At 36.1% G+C, this 17,212-nt stretch overlaps 1 protein-coding gene and 1 long non-coding RNA gene across 23 annotated transcripts; one reads left to right on the top strand and one right to left on the bottom strand.

The window, feature by feature from the left end:
- Window positions 1-42: 42 nt before the first annotated feature.
- On the top strand, window positions 43-6,880 carry LOC130722888 (uncharacterized). Of its 2 annotated transcripts, none has more exons than XM_057573759.1 (9): window positions 43-184; window positions 490-820; window positions 983-1,108; window positions 1,216-1,252; window positions 1,354-1,436; window positions 4,306-4,383; window positions 4,517-4,570; window positions 4,698-4,826; window positions 4,968-6,880. In XM_057573759.1, exons 2-9 carry the CDS (start codon window positions 521-523, stop codon window positions 6,513-6,515), a joined length of 2,355 nt encoding a protein of 784 aa, XP_057429742.1. In that variant the 5' UTR covers window positions 43-184; window positions 490-520; the 3' UTR covers window positions 6,516-6,880. The 2 variants fall into 2 exon arrangements, with proteins under 2 accessions (XP_057429742.1, XP_057429741.1); XM_057573758.1 differs by having other exon boundaries at window positions 1,213-1,252.
- Window positions 6,881-9,510: 2,630 nt separating this feature from the next.
- On the bottom strand, window positions 9,511-14,625 carry LOC130722305 (uncharacterized). 21 transcript variants are annotated; one of them, XR_009013887.1, is made up of 8 exons: window positions 14,162-14,625; window positions 13,958-14,016; window positions 13,751-13,838; window positions 13,555-13,645; window positions 13,261-13,380; window positions 10,070-11,724; window positions 9,953-9,997; window positions 9,511-9,828 (listed from the first exon to the last, which is right to left on the bottom strand). It is a non-coding gene; the product is annotated as an uncharacterized LOC130722305 (long non-coding RNA). The 21 variants fall into 21 exon arrangements; XR_009013883.1 differs by having other exon boundaries at window positions 9,511-9,809; XR_009013882.1 differs by having other exon boundaries at window positions 9,511-9,997; window positions 10,070-10,183; window positions 10,406-11,724.
- Window positions 14,626-17,212: the final 2,587 nt, after the last annotated feature.

Below are 17,212 nucleotides of genomic sequence, written 5' to 3'. Positions count from 1 at the left end.
GCGGGGAGCCCCATAGGGGGGCCCCAAACCCAACTCCCGCACGAGGGGAGGGGGGAGGAGGGGGTTTTGTTTTGTAAAATGCAATACCTGCTGCTTCCATTTTCCCTATAAACTGTTGCGTATGGCCTATGCAATACAATACAATACAAGGCGAGCGGCAAAGCAAAACCACTTCAGATTTCAGGTTCATCGGTACCTCTTCAATTCCTACTAGTTTACGCATTCCTGTTCATCTTTTCTAATTTCACAATATGCTTTTTTCTTCTTCTTCGTTTCATGTAATTGTTAAAGATAAATAGAAAATTACACGATTCAAGGGTTTTAGTAACTGATTTGGGTATTAGGGTATCATAAAATTGTTACTGATTTTGGAGAATATGTGTTCTTCTGTATTGCAAGTTATATAATTGAAGTATTTGAATGAGGGGCATATTAGTGGTATATTAGTAGCTAATGCAAACTAATTCCGGTATCTTTTATCACGTTTAGCTCGCCGTGTGTAAAGTGACTGGAGAGGAGAATGATTGCGGAGTTTGATCCAACATCTGCTCTTGAGCCTCACAAGATGTCTAGAGCTTCATCGGCTGCACTTACGAGTGGCCAAAAGCCATCTAAGTTTGCTGCGAAATCTGGATTTGTCATCCCTAAAAACAAATTATCAGGGTCATTGGTCCCGGTTTTCCGAGGGGCTAAAAAACATGGGGTCACCGGAGGAGCCGTCAATGAAGAAAGTTTGAAACAAATTGAGAGGGTTACAAAATGGGGACCTGATCTGACACAAGATGCTTCTGTCAAGAGAGCAAAGGCTATGGCTCTGCAGGTGTTTTCTGGAATCCTTTGAAAACAATACTCAATCAACATTTCTAAAGATTTATATTGCTTTATAAGTTATGATTAAAACGGTCACGTGTTACTGTTTTTTATCCGTTTTCTTCAAGGCTGACGTTGGTGACTTTTTCTCACTGTTGCACACATTTTGTAGATTCGAGTGGATCAGATTACGAAGCAGTTAGAATCAGAAGAATTACAAATTGGGGACACTCAAAACTTGCCAATAGCTTCTGAGAACCCAAATCAGAGCACATCTGGCTCTGACATGAACAGCAAGGTTAGCAACAATTGATGCTGTTCCGTTTTATTGTTCACTTTCGGTCATTGTGTATCCACTATCCACTCTTAAATAGACTACTGATATTTATTTATGGATCTAAGAAGTCAGAAATGCTCGAACTTGAAAAACGGGAAGCAATAGGTTTGTTTTCTGTAAAGCATATCTTTCCTTTTTGTTCCTCCCTTATAATTCTTATCAGATTCTTATTCCATGATGATAATCGTGATCTTAATCATTTCCAGGTGAAATACTAAAATTAGATCCAAGTTACAAGACTCCACCTGGTTTTAAACCATTGTTAAAAGAAGCCAGCATTCCTTTACCTGTAAGTTTTCGTGCTGAAATTTTGCTAGACCTGATTTTGTACTATTTATATTCGACTTTTAACTTGTATGAAAACTAAAAGATACATTTCCTGTATACAGAATTCAACATCATTTTTTATGCATCTAGCTTGTTTTGTACAATTTTGATTCCTGTTTTAGGTGAATACTTATATATTTAGTATTCTCATGCCTTGTCAACTCCGTATTATCATTTAGGGTGTGGCTGAGGTTACTTGGGTCTTGCACTAATTTTTCATGCTATGAGGTGCTGAGGCAACTTTTTGGAGATTAACCTTAGTTTGATTTTTAGGTGGCGAGGCCTTATATTATTTCGTTATGAGTTTCACTTAGGGGTTCATGGTATCAACTTGAGCATGTGACAAGCACGAATTAATTGACAAAAGCGATTTTCTCGCCTCCAGAGATTTTTCTTTTCTGAAAATGACCTTCTCACCCTTTTCCCTTGGCTTCATTCATGAATATTCATGTTATTGAAGGGGCTCGTATTCTTGAGAGTAAGTAGAAAACACTTGATTGCTTGAGAGAAACCCCCTTATCATACTTGTATTAGTTGTATATAATGACAAACTAATCACAATTTAAATGCAATTTAAACACCTAAATCTCTAAATTTTGGGGATTGACATGACACATCTTCTAATTAGAACACAATTATAATCCTATTTTGATTTGATAAACCTTATCAACAATTATAACCCTCCCTATCAAGTCTGTGCATATATATCGTGTGCATCAAGCTTGTTACATATACATGTTAACCTTGGAGTCCGAAGAGACTTAGTGAGTAGTTGGCTATCGGTCATTAGAATTCGCAAAAGATGTGATCATGTATCCTGAAAAAATCATTTCTCAATCAAAGTGATACGGATGCCTTCATAGGCCGAACGTATCGTAGGAATAAAAGATAAGGATTTAATTCCTATTATTTTAGGAGCCTATTTCTGGATATTTATTTTTGTTGTTATTTCCTTATTAGATAATATTTAATCATCTTTCATAATAAGTTAGCATTTTATTGTTTCTTATCTTATAAGATAAGATCTTAGGGATTTTGTTTCTTAATTTGATACGATCTAGTTTCCTATTTTTCTTGTATTTCAATCTTTATAAAATAAGGGGATTGCTGAATTGAACGTTATCAATAAAGAAATTTCTTAAGAACCATAAAGTTTGAAGATGCTCTGTCAAGGACGAGCCGCTTCTTTATTTTCAGTCTGGGTTGCAAGAAGAATACTCTTGCTTCTAGACCCATGATCAGATCCTCCGCAAAGGGACAGAACACAAAGTGACAACAATCTCTATGTGCTTAGTCTTCTGACCGAATACTGGGTTGGAGGAAATGTGTAAAGCTTCTTGATTATCACAGATTAATTTTGTAGAGCCTATTTAACAGAACTTTAGCTTTTGAATTAATTGCTTCAACCATGCCTAGTTTATGGTCAACGTCCTAGTTTCTTCCCAAATGTCAAGAGTATACTTCCTTATGGCAATACCGGATTTTGGATGGGCCACCTCATTCCCAACTAAATATCATAGTCGTCCCAACTCCTTAGTTTGGAATCGCCTAGCTAAGTATTGCTTTAGAATTTTAATTGCTTCATGATCACTACCTAGACCACATGTAGATGCAATGCAATCATTAAAGGATGAGTTTGTGATCTGCTTTATACCAAAATGATCTACAACTATGTTAAACCTTCCAAACCATGCTCGCAGAGATTCCTTACTCCATAAAGGGATTTATGTAATCGAAAAACAAGACTAGACTCCCCTTGAGCAACAAAACCTCTCGTGGTTACTGATTCCCACCAAGTTACCATATATAAATGAATTTTAATTTCCAGTTGATATAATGGCCAATGGGGAGAAAAAGGCGGACTGAAGCCATTTTAGCAACAGTAGGGTGTGTACCGTAATCAGTTCAAGAAATTTGTGTGTAACCTTTGGCTACAAGACAAGCTTTGAGTTGGTTCTCTTGTTCGTCAGGTCCAACTATAGTAAAGATCCAATGGCGACCAACTACAGATATTCCAGGAGGGAGAGGAACTAGATTGCATGTTTTTTTATCCATCATAACTTGCCACCATCTTGGATGAGATAATACTTCCGCAATAGTTTTAGGAGTGGAAGCAGTTGAGAGCAGAAACTAAGGCACAATGGGATGATGAAAGACATGATAGCTGAGAAAGCTATAAATGGGACAAGGTTTATAGATAGAACGTGTACCTTTGCAAAAGACTATGGGAAGATCATCAGAAGATGATGTTATGGAGCTAGTGTAGGCGCATCAGCAGAAGCCAAATCACCTAACTCAGGACGGGGAAGCCACCAAAGGTTCCTCAAGACAAGGCTAATGATGATAGGTTAGAATGTACATGATGAAGGCAGGGCTTCTTGGCCGATACCTTGTAATAGAAGATATAGGTGGATCCAGATAGAGATAGGTAATACCTGGGAGATGGAGTCTTTCTTAGTTGGGGACATGTAAAACTCTGCATGGAAGGAGAATAGCACTGACCTCCCTTTTAAACCCGAGAATACCCCAAAAAGATATATTTCACATAATAGACTCATTTAATAGCATCAATTTCAGCCTTGATTATAATAATCCTTAATTTTTAAAAATAAGCAAGTTTCATTTTTTCGTTTTTTCTAAAGTTTTCTGCCAGAGCTCCACTTTCCAAGGAGAAAAGGTGCCCAAAAACCAAAAACTACCTTAGTCAGATACTACTTGTTGGATAGTTTTAAGAAAGAACTATTAGAGATTTTTTAAAACAAAATAATCTTTATCTAAACACGAATTATGGAATACAATGAAAACTCTTATATTCAATGCCATCTGTACAGGTCCAAGAACATCCTGGGCACAAATTTATTGGTCTAATATATGGACCTGAAGGTGATACTCAAAAGCGACTAGAAAAGGTAAGATCATTGTTTTGGTATCTAATCTTCATCCATTGATCTGCAGTTCAGCAAGCTCTATCTTCTGATTGAGATCATTAAGTTAAGTTTTGTTCATTTTTTCTCTGATATATGAACATACAACATATATCAGGAAACTGGTGCGAAGATAAAAATTCATGGAACCAGAGCAGATACAGGAGACAAAGTAAGTTCCTTAATGATGTTATGTGGCTTTTATTCAGCCTGAATCACTTTTAAATATTTTAACATGATTTTGTAGGTAAACTATAATTGTGTAAATTTGTTTTCCATTATAACTGCTACATTTTCAGGGTGAAATTAAACCAGGAACTGATATCCAATGCAGTTACCAAGAGATGCATGTTAACATATCAGCTGATAGTTTCGACAAAGTCGATGCAGCAGTGTCCATCATTGAACTACTACTTAGCTCTATAACTGTAAGTTTTGTCACTTTATGCAACGCGACAAGCTTTTATGATTTATGATAGGGTCAAATACATAGTTGCACACTCTTTTTATGTATTTTTACCATAATTTATTTTTTTTTCTTCTTATAATGATTGCTGTCTTCTATTCAGGGGAATTCAGCTGCTGTTTCCACACCTGTATCTGTTTCTGGGGATAGCACTAATGTTCCGAGCCAAAGCCAAGATGCCCCCCCTTCTAATGCAGTTTCTCTGCCTTCGGAAAACCAGGCTGTGTTGCAGCCAGCAGCTGTTACACAAATGCATGGAGACCATTTTCAATACCCTGGTCCATGGTTTTCAGTAGCTCCATCTCATACCCCTTTAGGTGCTGCTTCTGGCAGTTCAGTCCCTCCATATCCACCAGGTAGAACACCCCATTTTCCATCACAAACAATGACTCCTTCAAATATGGTTTCTACTTTTGGTGCTCAACCTGTACCGGTTCCTGGATTCCCTGGATTCCGCCCTATGTTTCCAAATCATCATGTTTCTATGCAAGCACTACCACCTAGACCGATGTTACAGCATTCACATATGAATCAAGCAAGTCCTTTGGGTCACATTGTGCCGCCAAGAAATCCTTCTTCAGTACCTGTACAGAATTTTTCAGCTCCAACAAATGCCTCTGTTTCATTTCAAGTTACTTTAAGCCAACCAACACCAATAGGACACCTCCAGACACCAGTGTCTTCAATGCCTCAACCTATGTCTGGTATATCACCATCACCAATGCCTAACCAGCCATTGACCCCTCTTGGGGTATCTCCTAGACAGAGTGGAGGTCCTGTAAGTCTCAGCAATTTGGGACCGATGGCTCCACCGGCAGTTCCTCCTACAAGACCTGTTTCTCTAGGTCAATCTGCCACTTTTTCTCAACATCAATCAGGAATTTCCCCAGGACCGCCATCATCTTTAGGATCAATGGCTCCTGCACCTACTTACTCATCAAGACCTGTTTCGTTTCCATCGCCACGAATGTCGCCTTCAAATCCATTACCGCAGCAATCCGGAACACCTAATTCTTTTTCTGGGGTCACTCCTTATCAAGCCCATGCAACACCACTAGTCTTGACGACTTCAAATTCAGGAAATTTTACTTTTCAATCACAGAGGCCAAATGCAGACTATAGTCAAGTGGCTTCCAGACCAAACAGTCAAGCTACTGCTGAAGGTGGCATACAAGAGCCATCTTCTGGTCCACGTCCACCACCATTTGGGTTTTCTGTGCCTGATCAGCGTCTTCAAATGTTCCCCCGGACACAATCCCCCAGCCAGGTGGATCAAACTCAAGCTCATTTGTTTAATCTTCCCTTTGGGGGAAGATCAGGTTCTGTCTCAATTCCACCCCGACACACCACATTTCCCTATGCTGGTCAACCTGGACCTAGATCCCCAGCCCCCCAAATGGGTATGCAGAACTTCATTTCTGCCCCTCAAAGACCAAACTTTCCCACTCCTGGTGTCCAAGGTGGCATGCACATTCGACAAAACTATCCTCAGAGGGCATGGCCAGATATCCCAATGCCTTTGAATCAGAAGTTTGGAAACAATCACCCCATGGCTTCTGGTAAGCCTGCTTATCTTGCAGACCAAATTTATGATCCCTTCTCACCCACATCTGTTGCACCTCCACAACAGAAAGGTAATAATGGAAAATGAGGGAATTGGATATGGCTACATAGACGTAGTCCTGACAAAGTGAAAATGGCTGCAGTTTTTGGCCTGCAGACCAGATACTAATTTCATATAGATTAATGATGGGCATGTTGTAATTTCATGCTACTACTAACCAGAAGTTTTGGTTGGCTTCCTGAGATGATTGGTTGTTTCACTTGTTTTATTGATCTTTCTTTTTCTGAAATGCCCATCACTGATGCAGTGTTGCTTGATTATGAATTACATTTTATGAATCCTTTGCCCATATAAATTTTCCATTTACCTTTATTGTAAGAGCGATGTATTTATGTACTATGTCTTCAGTGGAATGTGAGTATTGAAAATTTGCTTGGGCGGTGATTGTTTCACCAAGGTGTCATGTAAACCCTTTTTTTGTTCAAGAGTGTCATATAAACCTTTGGTTAACAAATTGACTTATCTTTTTACCAACAATATAATAATTAAAAAAATAACTGCAAATCTTGTTTAGTTAGCTGCCCTGTGTTTGGGAATGGAAACAGGCGACAAGTCTCCATTTGGTTATACATTTTCAACTTGCATGCTTCCATCACATAAGATGTTGGTGCTGGTCTTGGTCTTGTAGCAAGGAACCACGAGAGTGAAGTCTTGACATCAGCTTGTAAGGTTGTTCCAGATATTTCAGATTCCACTTTAGTTGAGGCTCTTTGTTTTCAATGGACTTTGGAATTGGCTTCTTACTTATACCTCCGAATCCGAAGTGTCATCTTTGAGACCGATTGCCTCATTCTTAAACCTCTGGTCATCCGGTACTGATAGTCTCTCTTATTTGTCTTCCAAGATTCAAGACTCTAGGCTTATGGCGCTCTCTTTCATTTTCTGCCCATTATCTCTTGTTAAGAGAAGCTCCAATTGCGTTGCCGATTTCTTAGCCAAGCTGGCTTTTAGCTTCCTCAATAGAGTTTAGATTGAGGACTTTCATTTTAGTATGTTGCCTAATTTGAGTTCTAATGTAGCTACTGTTATCTCTTCTAAATGAAAGCAGTATTGAATTGTCCAAAAAAAAATGACAACCATTTACATGATCATTTGGAGGCTTGTTGATTGCTGCTCGTGGAAGAAGTGCAATCACTTGTGCATCTACTCCGCTTTCTTGTGCATTATGCGTATTTTTTTAGTCTAGCTTACTTCATGTGATTAATTAACTCTACCTCTGGGTGGACAAATATGAAGTTAAACTACCCATAAAAATAAAAATTAAATTAAATTATGTCTAGAGACAATTAAGCTAAATATTTTGATGCCCCTCCCATTAGAAAGCATTTTTTTAAAATAAGACATCCAAACACATGGTTTTTTCAGTATAAAGGGTTAGATGCACATGGACTTGGGTAGAAACGAGATACATGTAGCATGATCGATAAAAAAGAATCCCAAACATCATTGATAGATATGATTATGAACTGATGGAATAGTTTTATAGATATGCTCCGCTTCAAATTTTCCGTTCACATTGTAAAGTCAAAGAAGAAAATGAATTTTGGCTATTAACATTCTACTCCGTTGAAGCTTTCGAGTTTTTCTATAATATGTACTGCAATATTTATGGATTACTAGTGCGATAACCCGTGCGTTGCACGGAATTTTATGTTGGAAATTTATAAAAAATAAATTAGTTTTAATATATGTAATTTTAAATTATAAATAAGCCAATCGTGTATAAGTCAACCCTGTAATTCTTTAAAAAAAAAAAAACTCTGTAATAATATATGAAGAGAAAAATGGAATAAAAAATGATTTTTTTTACGGAAAAATAAATGAAATTGTATAGTATACATCAAACATTTCAAAAAACTTTCTTAAACATTACATTTACAGTATTGGTCTGTTGTTTGCCCGACTCATCTAGTATACAAAGCTTAAGACCCTTTCTTGAGCGTACTCTATAGAGAGCTACATATAACAGACCATGAGTGAAGACGGGCCTCGGAAGGAAGAGCCCAACCTGAGATAGTGTTTGTCCTTGACTTTTGTTTTTGGTCATCGTAAAGCATACTGTAATTGGAAACTATATCTTCTCTTGAATTTAATTGGAAATTTGAAATCAGAAGGAACCAAGTCCACAATTAACCTGGTTTCATTGCGTAAACCTGCTGCTTGGTCTATATTTATCAAAAGCGTGATTGGAGTACTAACTTTCAATAATAGTTTGTGGTTAGGCATTTTTGAACTTTTAGTTTCGTTCAAAAATTTTATGGTAAACCACTCACCTTGGATTTCAGAATCATCATCATATCGCAAGGCAGAGTCGAAGCTTAGATATTCACGTTCTGGTGCAGCTATCATGCAAATCATGTAAGTATTTATCATTTCAACAACATGCAGTGTAGGGGACAATATAACTCTATCTTGAAAGAATTGCGGGTCTTTCATTTTGTACGAAAGGTCATGATATGTATATTTAATAAATTCCAATAATGGGTCATGACAAATTGGGATGAACAGATCTAGCAGGATTTGAACATTATACTCTCCTACTTCGGAATCAAGATGATCACCATTTCTAATTTTAAAAATTCAATATGCAAACTCTTTAATTTGTTTTGCTTCATCTGCCGTCTCAGTTGCGGTTTACAATAGCTTTCACAACTTTCTGTATACTTCTCTCTTTTATATGGTTTTGTAACTCTATGTCGTGTATCTCAACACTTCCATATTACAATAAATCTTTTGCAGTTGAAAAAAATATACTCCTAAAATTATGAAAAATATACTAACATTGCAATTGTACTTTTAAGAAATTATTTTCTCTATTATTTAGTTCACATAATGTATTTAGATAGTATCTATGTCATTATTCTTTTATAGAAGAGAACACAATAATTTTTTTTTAAAGAAATAGAATCACCTCCACCTTATTATTCAGTTATGCAAAAAATCTTTTTTTATATTTTATTAGTATAACACATATTAAAGATTAAAACATCAAAAAAAAAGTTAATATATGGATTGATAGGGCTAAAAAATAATTCAAGGACTTTAATAAAAAGCAGTTAAGACTACAATATTAGCTAAAATTACATTAAAACCAGTCATGTCTTTTACGTCCAATAACCGCAAGCCAGAAGCTCCTTCAAGGCCAAGGAATCTGCTCATATTCTCAATGGGTTGTGTTACAATTTTTGACGATGGATCTTCCTACGTCATCCCGACTTGTATTTGAAAGTGGTTCAACTTTATCCATAGCCAATAGGGCAAGTTCTTCCTATCTTCTTATGAAAACATGATAGATGTGAGGGACCTTCCTCGGTTTATTCCCTACAAAGCAAAATTGATCCTCACAAATGTGGGGAAAAATACACTGTCAAGACATAGTTCATTAACACATAACACATGTTGTAAAAAATGTGCCACTACCCCAAGATTTCAAACTCAATGGCATTCATCTTATTTATCTTTACCTGTCTTTCATGCTTCTCAGTGCTACATAGTGCATGCCCATTAATCTACAAATTAATGTGTAGGTAAGAGATTCATAACGCTAATAAATACTAACAAACAACAACCACAAAGTGTACCAATCAGATGGGAAAATCAAGCATGCCTCAATAGATTTCATTGAGAGGCACAAAAGTTGGGGATGCTTAACAATCTGAGGTAATGGTCTAGCAAAATGTTTGCTCTCGACATTGCTGCTTAAACAGTTAGAATAAGCACAAAAATTAGATGAAGATGAGTAATTGAACAACTAAAAAAGACAAAATAAATTGATAACTGAAAAAACTTAAAGAGGTGCGCTGGATCAAGTACTCCACGGAAGAGATGGGAAACAACATAAATTTATCAAGATCTGATGTAGCAAACAATGACACGGTTAAAAAGTTGAACAAAACTAAAATTTAACTATATCTTACTTGTAATATTTGCAGGGAATAAACTGATCCTTCTCTAAGAATCCTTTCAAACTTTTTTACCAAGACTTTCTAACACAGAAGCATGAATTTGTCCTTCTTGATATGAAAAGAACATAATCAGGCAGTGAATAAAAAAGAAAGAGAGCAGAATTTTTAAAAAGGAAATGTATAAATAAAAAAGAAATAGAAATCCTATAAAACTGGAATGGAAATATTATACAAAAAAACTGGCAGTGACCACATCAAACAAAGAGAGCAAAAATTTCCCATCGTAGATAATCAAACAACAGACATACCATAAGTCATATCAGTAAACCACAGCCTTGCTTGAATTCCTCTTCCACAATATCCATTTCTTTTCCATCATGAACAATAGTCTCATCGTGTATTTGTAAAAAATACAAACATCTTAATAGAAAAGTTCCTAAGGTCACTGAATCCAAGGATCCTAGAAAAACTACCATCAGCCAAGGCATCCATCACAGAACAACACAGATGAAAAAATTACAACAAAATCCATGAAAATCCTTTTCACAGAACTTCAATTTCACCCACATCATTCAATCAAATTCCCAATATGATCATAGCTTTTCCACCTTTGGGCTAAAAGTAGATAAATTTTCCTAACATATCCAACCTCGAGTAGATAATGTATTGTTCTCTTATCATCGAATATAATATGCAAATCCTAACTTAAAAAATAATGTGGTTTCATAAACAGTGCAGGAATGTAGAAAAAAAAGTACTCAAGAGAAGTGCAGACAACTCACCACTCAATTTCAAAAATTTCATTAATAATTCAAAATGTTGACAAAAAAATACACTTAGAAGGGAAAACTTCTTTCTTTCTCTATCTCTCCCTCTGTCTTTACCTCATCAATCCATGCAGCAGTTTTGTCAAAAAAGAAATGGAATCCATAGTTTGAGTTGGGCTTCAATTTTAAACAAAAAAATAGCATGAATTTCATGAATTTGGGTTTGACTTGCCAGTTGCTAGGATAACTGAAAGAGAAGTGGTCCAAGTGAACGAAGGACAGAGCAAGGCATCTGCTCCTCCAGATCCTACACCATACATATTGGTTTCGATAACATTAGCATATTAACAGCTTCCTGTGTTTCTACAAATACAAAATCATGAAGGATAATGATTTGAAATGAGAGGAGAGAATCACGACACAATACACATTTCATCTCACTCATTGAGATTGATTTACGTTGTTTGGCTTAAAAAAAGGGATCTTTCTATGAAAAAATGCAGACTCACTACCGAATCAAAAACCTTGTATCGTTTCCTCCTCTTTGACCAATTTCCACATCACCTGAAATAAATTCAAACTAAAATGAGCTGCAGACAAAAGGATGGTAAGTATATACGCGCCGCTGCACAAAATGATACAATATGCAATATAAGCGACTACAATCTATTCTTTGGCCAACAACTGAAATTCAAACTAAAACTCAAACTAAAATGCCGCCAACACATTGTAGCTTGGGACCAAAGACTTGATGGACGGTAAGTAACAAAATAATGTATATAAATAGTTTATAGTATACCAAACTTTTGTATCTAGTACTCATCACCTCTAGGCAATCAAATAATGGATAGAAACCTTAAAAAGATAAAGGGAACACATAATCCTCAAGTTAAGATAATGTCTTTCAAGTTCTTACTTCTAGATACCTCTTTTTGACCATTAAAGATACTGGCCAGCAGAGATAAAAATTGTAAATAACATTCTTGTCAGAATCAAAGTGAATTTTTTTTTTTGCTTACTATATATAACTTATCGTAAAAGATGATTGAAGATAAAATTCAAACGAAAACCCTAATTTTGATTAAATTGAGGAATTTAATTGTGTTCGCCAAGGGTTGATAATCAACTTCTGGGTGAAGTGCCCAGATCAGAAACTCTAGTCCACTATATTGTCTCGTCACAGCACATACCAGAAATTTCAAAAGAGAAAAACAAAATTATCACACAAAACATTGAAATTCTGAAACCATATTGATAAGTCATCATGTGGAGAATGCAATAGCTTCTAACAGGAGAATTCACTCAAGACTCAAGAACAATGCACTCAAGATTCTATTTCTCCAATACAACTATCATTTATCATGTACTTAATAAATGTCAAAGTTCTATTTATCTTGAGAGTCCAAGTAAAAGATTAAAATAATATAACTTCCAAGTGACAGTTCTTTTTTTTTAAAACAAACCTTTATTTTTATATAAAAGAACTATCATCATACAGTGCATAGTAGTTCAACAATAATAGTAAGCAATGAAACCAACTTAAACATTGACACCAAACACAATAAGCAGTTGGGACTTCGCAGAGATTGAATGAGATAAAAGTTATAAAACTGTCTTGCATTAATAGCAATTTTGGCCAGAAACTCCCCTTTCAACCTTTTCCTCACATGTTTCATCCATTATTTGAAATGAAATCAGTGACCTGCCCATGCAAGAGGAAGGTATGCATTTAGCCTTATCACACCAGTCTGCATCAAGATATTCCTTTCGGTTTGATATCACAAAGAACTATAATCTTCCAGGACCATTATTAGATATATCTTTGTTAGTTTTACCAAAAACATTTCCTATGTGCTGCTCAAATGGCATTTCAGAAAGTAATCAAAATGGCATGCTCAAAACTAAATAGAAAACTCAAATTGTGACTTTCACTCTCAAAACGAAACTGAATCAAAAGCCATAACATTTATTAAACTGGGCTGGTTACCTAGCTGGGTATTACATGGTAAGTCCAAAAAGCTTTTACATAAAGTGCACATGAGTGTAAAAACACATTTAAATGAAATGGCAGCATTTTGATGGAGACCAACAATTACTTACATCCAAGCCACCCAAGTCGTGTTCAAGTTCCGATTGGTCCATTTTCCTGTGAACCTCATATACTCTCTTTCTCTCTTCTCATCTGCAACAACTCAGCCTTAGTTAGATTTTTCTCCAACCCTGCATCAGTATAGCACATTGTTAACTTATAGGCTTTAAATTGTTTATTTCATCCAACCTTGCATATCAAACTGATGAACCTATATAAAACTTGTAACAAACTCTGAAAATTAATATCAAACTCAAATAAACCCTTGTAACATGAGATATTGCAGCTAAAGGAGGAACACTTACCTGTGCCACATTTATTTGGAAGCACTAGGCCACTTTCAGCAGTGTATTTGTACAATGACACACCAAGCAGAAAACCAAACCCTTTTCAAACCTGGAATGCAGCAAGCAAAATCCATTTGTAAAACATATTATAGTAATCTGTAAAACACATTACAGTTCAAATGCAATACTTATATGATAGATATAAGATTTATACCATAATAAGAAAGATGAGGAGAAAAACATGCACGTGGCAACTAATTGCAACCTTCAACATCATGATCTTTATTTCCTGTAACCTGCAACTGAGATGCATTTTTATTAGTATTATATATCAGGTAAGATAATGGTTAATTAAATTTAGTGAAAGAGGGTCTAAAATTGAAGAATCTCACTCGCCTCTGTTGAGAGAGACTTTTCTTACCAAAATCATTAAAAGGATCTCCTATGTTGAGTCAAAATGTAAAAACTACCATTTTGGACCTGCATGTGAATAACAGATAGGAAGAAATCGAAATTGAAATTTTGCACAATAATCATGCACAAACAAATAGTGATTTCAAATAGAGATTTTGCAGTCAAGGAATTTTATTAAGAACTTTATCACACTACAACATAGAAGACTTACATCAAATGGTCATTGACTGCCTAATTAGAAGTAGAGAAACAACCAAACCCTTTGTGATCATCCCATCATTGAGAAGACCTGCAACCAAAATCAAAATCAAAATAAAAAAAGAAGACATGGATCATGGATGAAAGCAGGAAGAAATCAAAATACACAAATGAATAATGTGTTTATCAGAGAGGGGGCATGTTCTAAGGACAATCGATTCGTGAATGCCATAGGACGCTGAAGCATGTTCCACTGGCAGAGGAATTCGATGTCTCAGAAAATGATTCAGGTCTGCATCTCAAGTGACAATCGGGGATGGGTGTTGAGGAGGTCGGAGAAAGGAGGTGAGTTCTTGGTGTGGTGGAGATATTAATTCTTGGGGCTTGAAAAGAGATTGCAGTAGAGGCGGTGGTGGACGAAGCTGAATTTGGTTCCTCTGTTGAAAACGTATGGTGGCATCTTTTGTAGCTCAAGTATATTCCTTTTTTTTTTTGCATAATTGTAGCTGAAGTAGAATAAAAAAGGAAATTTTAATAATTGTTGGTATCTTAATAATTGTATTGTATCTTAATAAATAAAAATTGTACCGGGTAAGTTAATTGTGTCAAAAACATGTGCAATTTGTAATAAAACCGGGTATTAATATTGTCAAAACCGGGTACTAATATTGCCAAAACCGTGTACTATTGATGTTTCTATTTAATGATTCAATGATTTCGACCAATCAAAATGCAAGGATTTGGACCAATCAGCTGAGGCCATGTGGAAAATAGGAGAAACCAACCAATAGAGATGTGACATGTGGAAATTAAATAACAGTATGACCCACTTTGGTGGATGGGCTTTATATATTATTAAGATATAAGATGTTCTTAACTAAATTGAAAAAATCAAGTGAAGTATTACGTCTTTCTCTTTTTTTATAAACATTTTAAAAATATCATGTATTTAATAAATATAAAGAGGTCAAATTTTGGAGGGTGTTATTTATCTTTCCGATGTAAAAAAATTAAACTTGGAAATGCTATAAACAATTTGCAATGGTTTCTTGTTATGCAATCAGTGATATCTAGTTTAAGTTGGGAGGGTTACTTTTTGTGGGGCTGGGTTTGGGGAAGCTGTTATTCCCCTCATACAGATTTTATCTTGTAAGCTCTTCTTCTTTCTAATGTATTAAGGGTTGGAATACCCCTTTAATACAATCTATGGCTTATAAAAAAAATAAAGAGCTACACGAAATTTCAATTTGGATAAATTAAAAAGAGTTGCACATGGGAAATCCAAATCTAATATTTATAAGATTGTCATTTGTATTTTGTAGTACTTGTGTTGCGACAATTTCCCATTTTTCTTTTTGTGATTTTTTGTTTGAAGTACAGAAAGGAATAGTAATTATACATTCATATTCATCTGTTTCATCTCATTTTCATTTTTTTTTTCTTCGTATGTCTTTTTTCTTTTCATATCACATCACTCATTATACCTCGCATTCTCACTTCTCCCTCTTCTATCCCTTTAGGGTAGTGTTTGAATTTAAATGTGAATGAATCTTTACTAGAAATGGAGTTATCCCTTACATAATTACATTATGAAAGATGAAAATTTATTCTTAGTCCGCCAGTCTCATTTTGTAATGTAAAATATTATATTCACTAGATATGATGTGTTGGTTGCTCACCTCTTTCATTAATCATGATGTCGGGAGTTCAATCTTCGTCCACTGGATCTGAACATAAATCCTTAGTTTTTAACAAAAACATAGACAAAAGAAAAACTCTCCTATCTTTGCAACTGCAAGCGAAGAAGAAAGGAAGAAGAAGAGCGAAGGCAATAATTCACAAACCCTTTGAAAAGAGAAGTTCTATTTTTTAATTGAGAGGAGAAAACGAATGAGAACTGTGACACTAATCAAAAGTTCAAAACTAGATATGGGGTAAATATGTCAATTTATGTTAATTTTCAGTGATGTACTCACACTAGACTTGATAGGGTGATGCACTATAGCCAGCACCACTGTACTTATATCATTCTTTACAATTCCTCATAATCTCACATTATTTACACTACTTTACTAGCTTTTTACCTTAACCCAACAACTTTTTACAAATTTCTCTAATGGACCCCACAATCAACAAACCCACTATCTTTTGATCATATATTATTTTATTTAAAGTTCCTTAATTTTATGCTGTAAGCTTTTTTTTTTTTTTTTGAAAGTGAACTGAAATAATATTAAGGGCCAACCGGCCTAGAAGCAATTACATCAAAATCAACCAAACCAGAAACGGCATCAGGAGCCTCTTCCACCCATACACAATCCGCATAAGTGGAAGCGTTCTTAGCCAGAAAGTCTGCAACTGAATTACCAGAACGTCTAACAAACGACAAGAAAAAACATCAAAAAACGGAATTAAAGAACGACAATCTCCAATGATGGTGTCCAAATAAGATCTTCCCACTGTACCGTTCTGCCACCACTGATATAACTGAAGACAATCCGTCTCTAAACAGACACGACGAAAACCAAGCTCTCTTGCCAGCCGTAAGGTCCACCTCAACCCGCTCGCTTCTGCCAACAGAGACGAAAGAACTGGGACCGGATGGGAGGTCGCAGCAGCCATGATCTCCCCAAGACGGTTGCGGGCAACCATCCCCAATCCCGCTCCCATACCATCCACAAAAGAAGCATCAAAGTTTAGCTTAACCACCCTTCCCTGTGGCCTCCTCCACACCGCTTTGGTCCCTCCCCGCTCCTCACGCACCGCCGGAGAAATTGGAGCCAATAGCCCCAAGGCCCGATCAATAACATCCCCAACAACCAATCTCCCACTCCGAAAAATCACCCTATTCCTCACATCCCAAATGCTGTACACCAAAGACTGACACATCTCCACCACCTCAGATTCATGCTGCTGGAGAATAATGTGCCAAAAAACCTGGAAAGATGCAAATTGTTCAACTCTAAAGGAGAGAGGGGACGCATACCAAATTGCCATGGCCGCCGGACATCTCAAAAAGATATGATCAATGGTCTCTCGCTCGTGTCCGCAAAGGGAGCATCCC

This window comes from Lotus japonicus, chromosome 6, assembly GCF_012489685.1.
Source record: "Lotus japonicus ecotype B-129 chromosome 6, LjGifu_v1.2".
NCBI classification, from domain to species: Eukaryota; Viridiplantae; Streptophyta; class Magnoliopsida; order Fabales; family Fabaceae; genus Lotus; species Lotus japonicus.
The sequence above is the reverse complement of the archived record's forward strand: the minus strand, read 5'-3'. Positions and strand labels throughout refer to the sequence as shown.

Coding starts and splice junctions, on each gene's coding strand:
- LOC130722888 (XM_057573758.1), top strand. CDS start 521: ATGATTGCGGAGTTTGATCCAACATCTGCTCTTGAGCCTCACAAGATG. Junction 821..982: donor CAAAGGCTATGGCTCTGCAG/GTGTTTTCTGGA, acceptor CACATTTTGTAG/ATTCGAGTGGATCAGATTAC. Junction 4,827..4,967: donor TACTACTTAGCTCTATAACT/GTAAGTTTTGTC, acceptor TCTTCTATTCAG/GGGAATTCAGCTGCTGTTTC.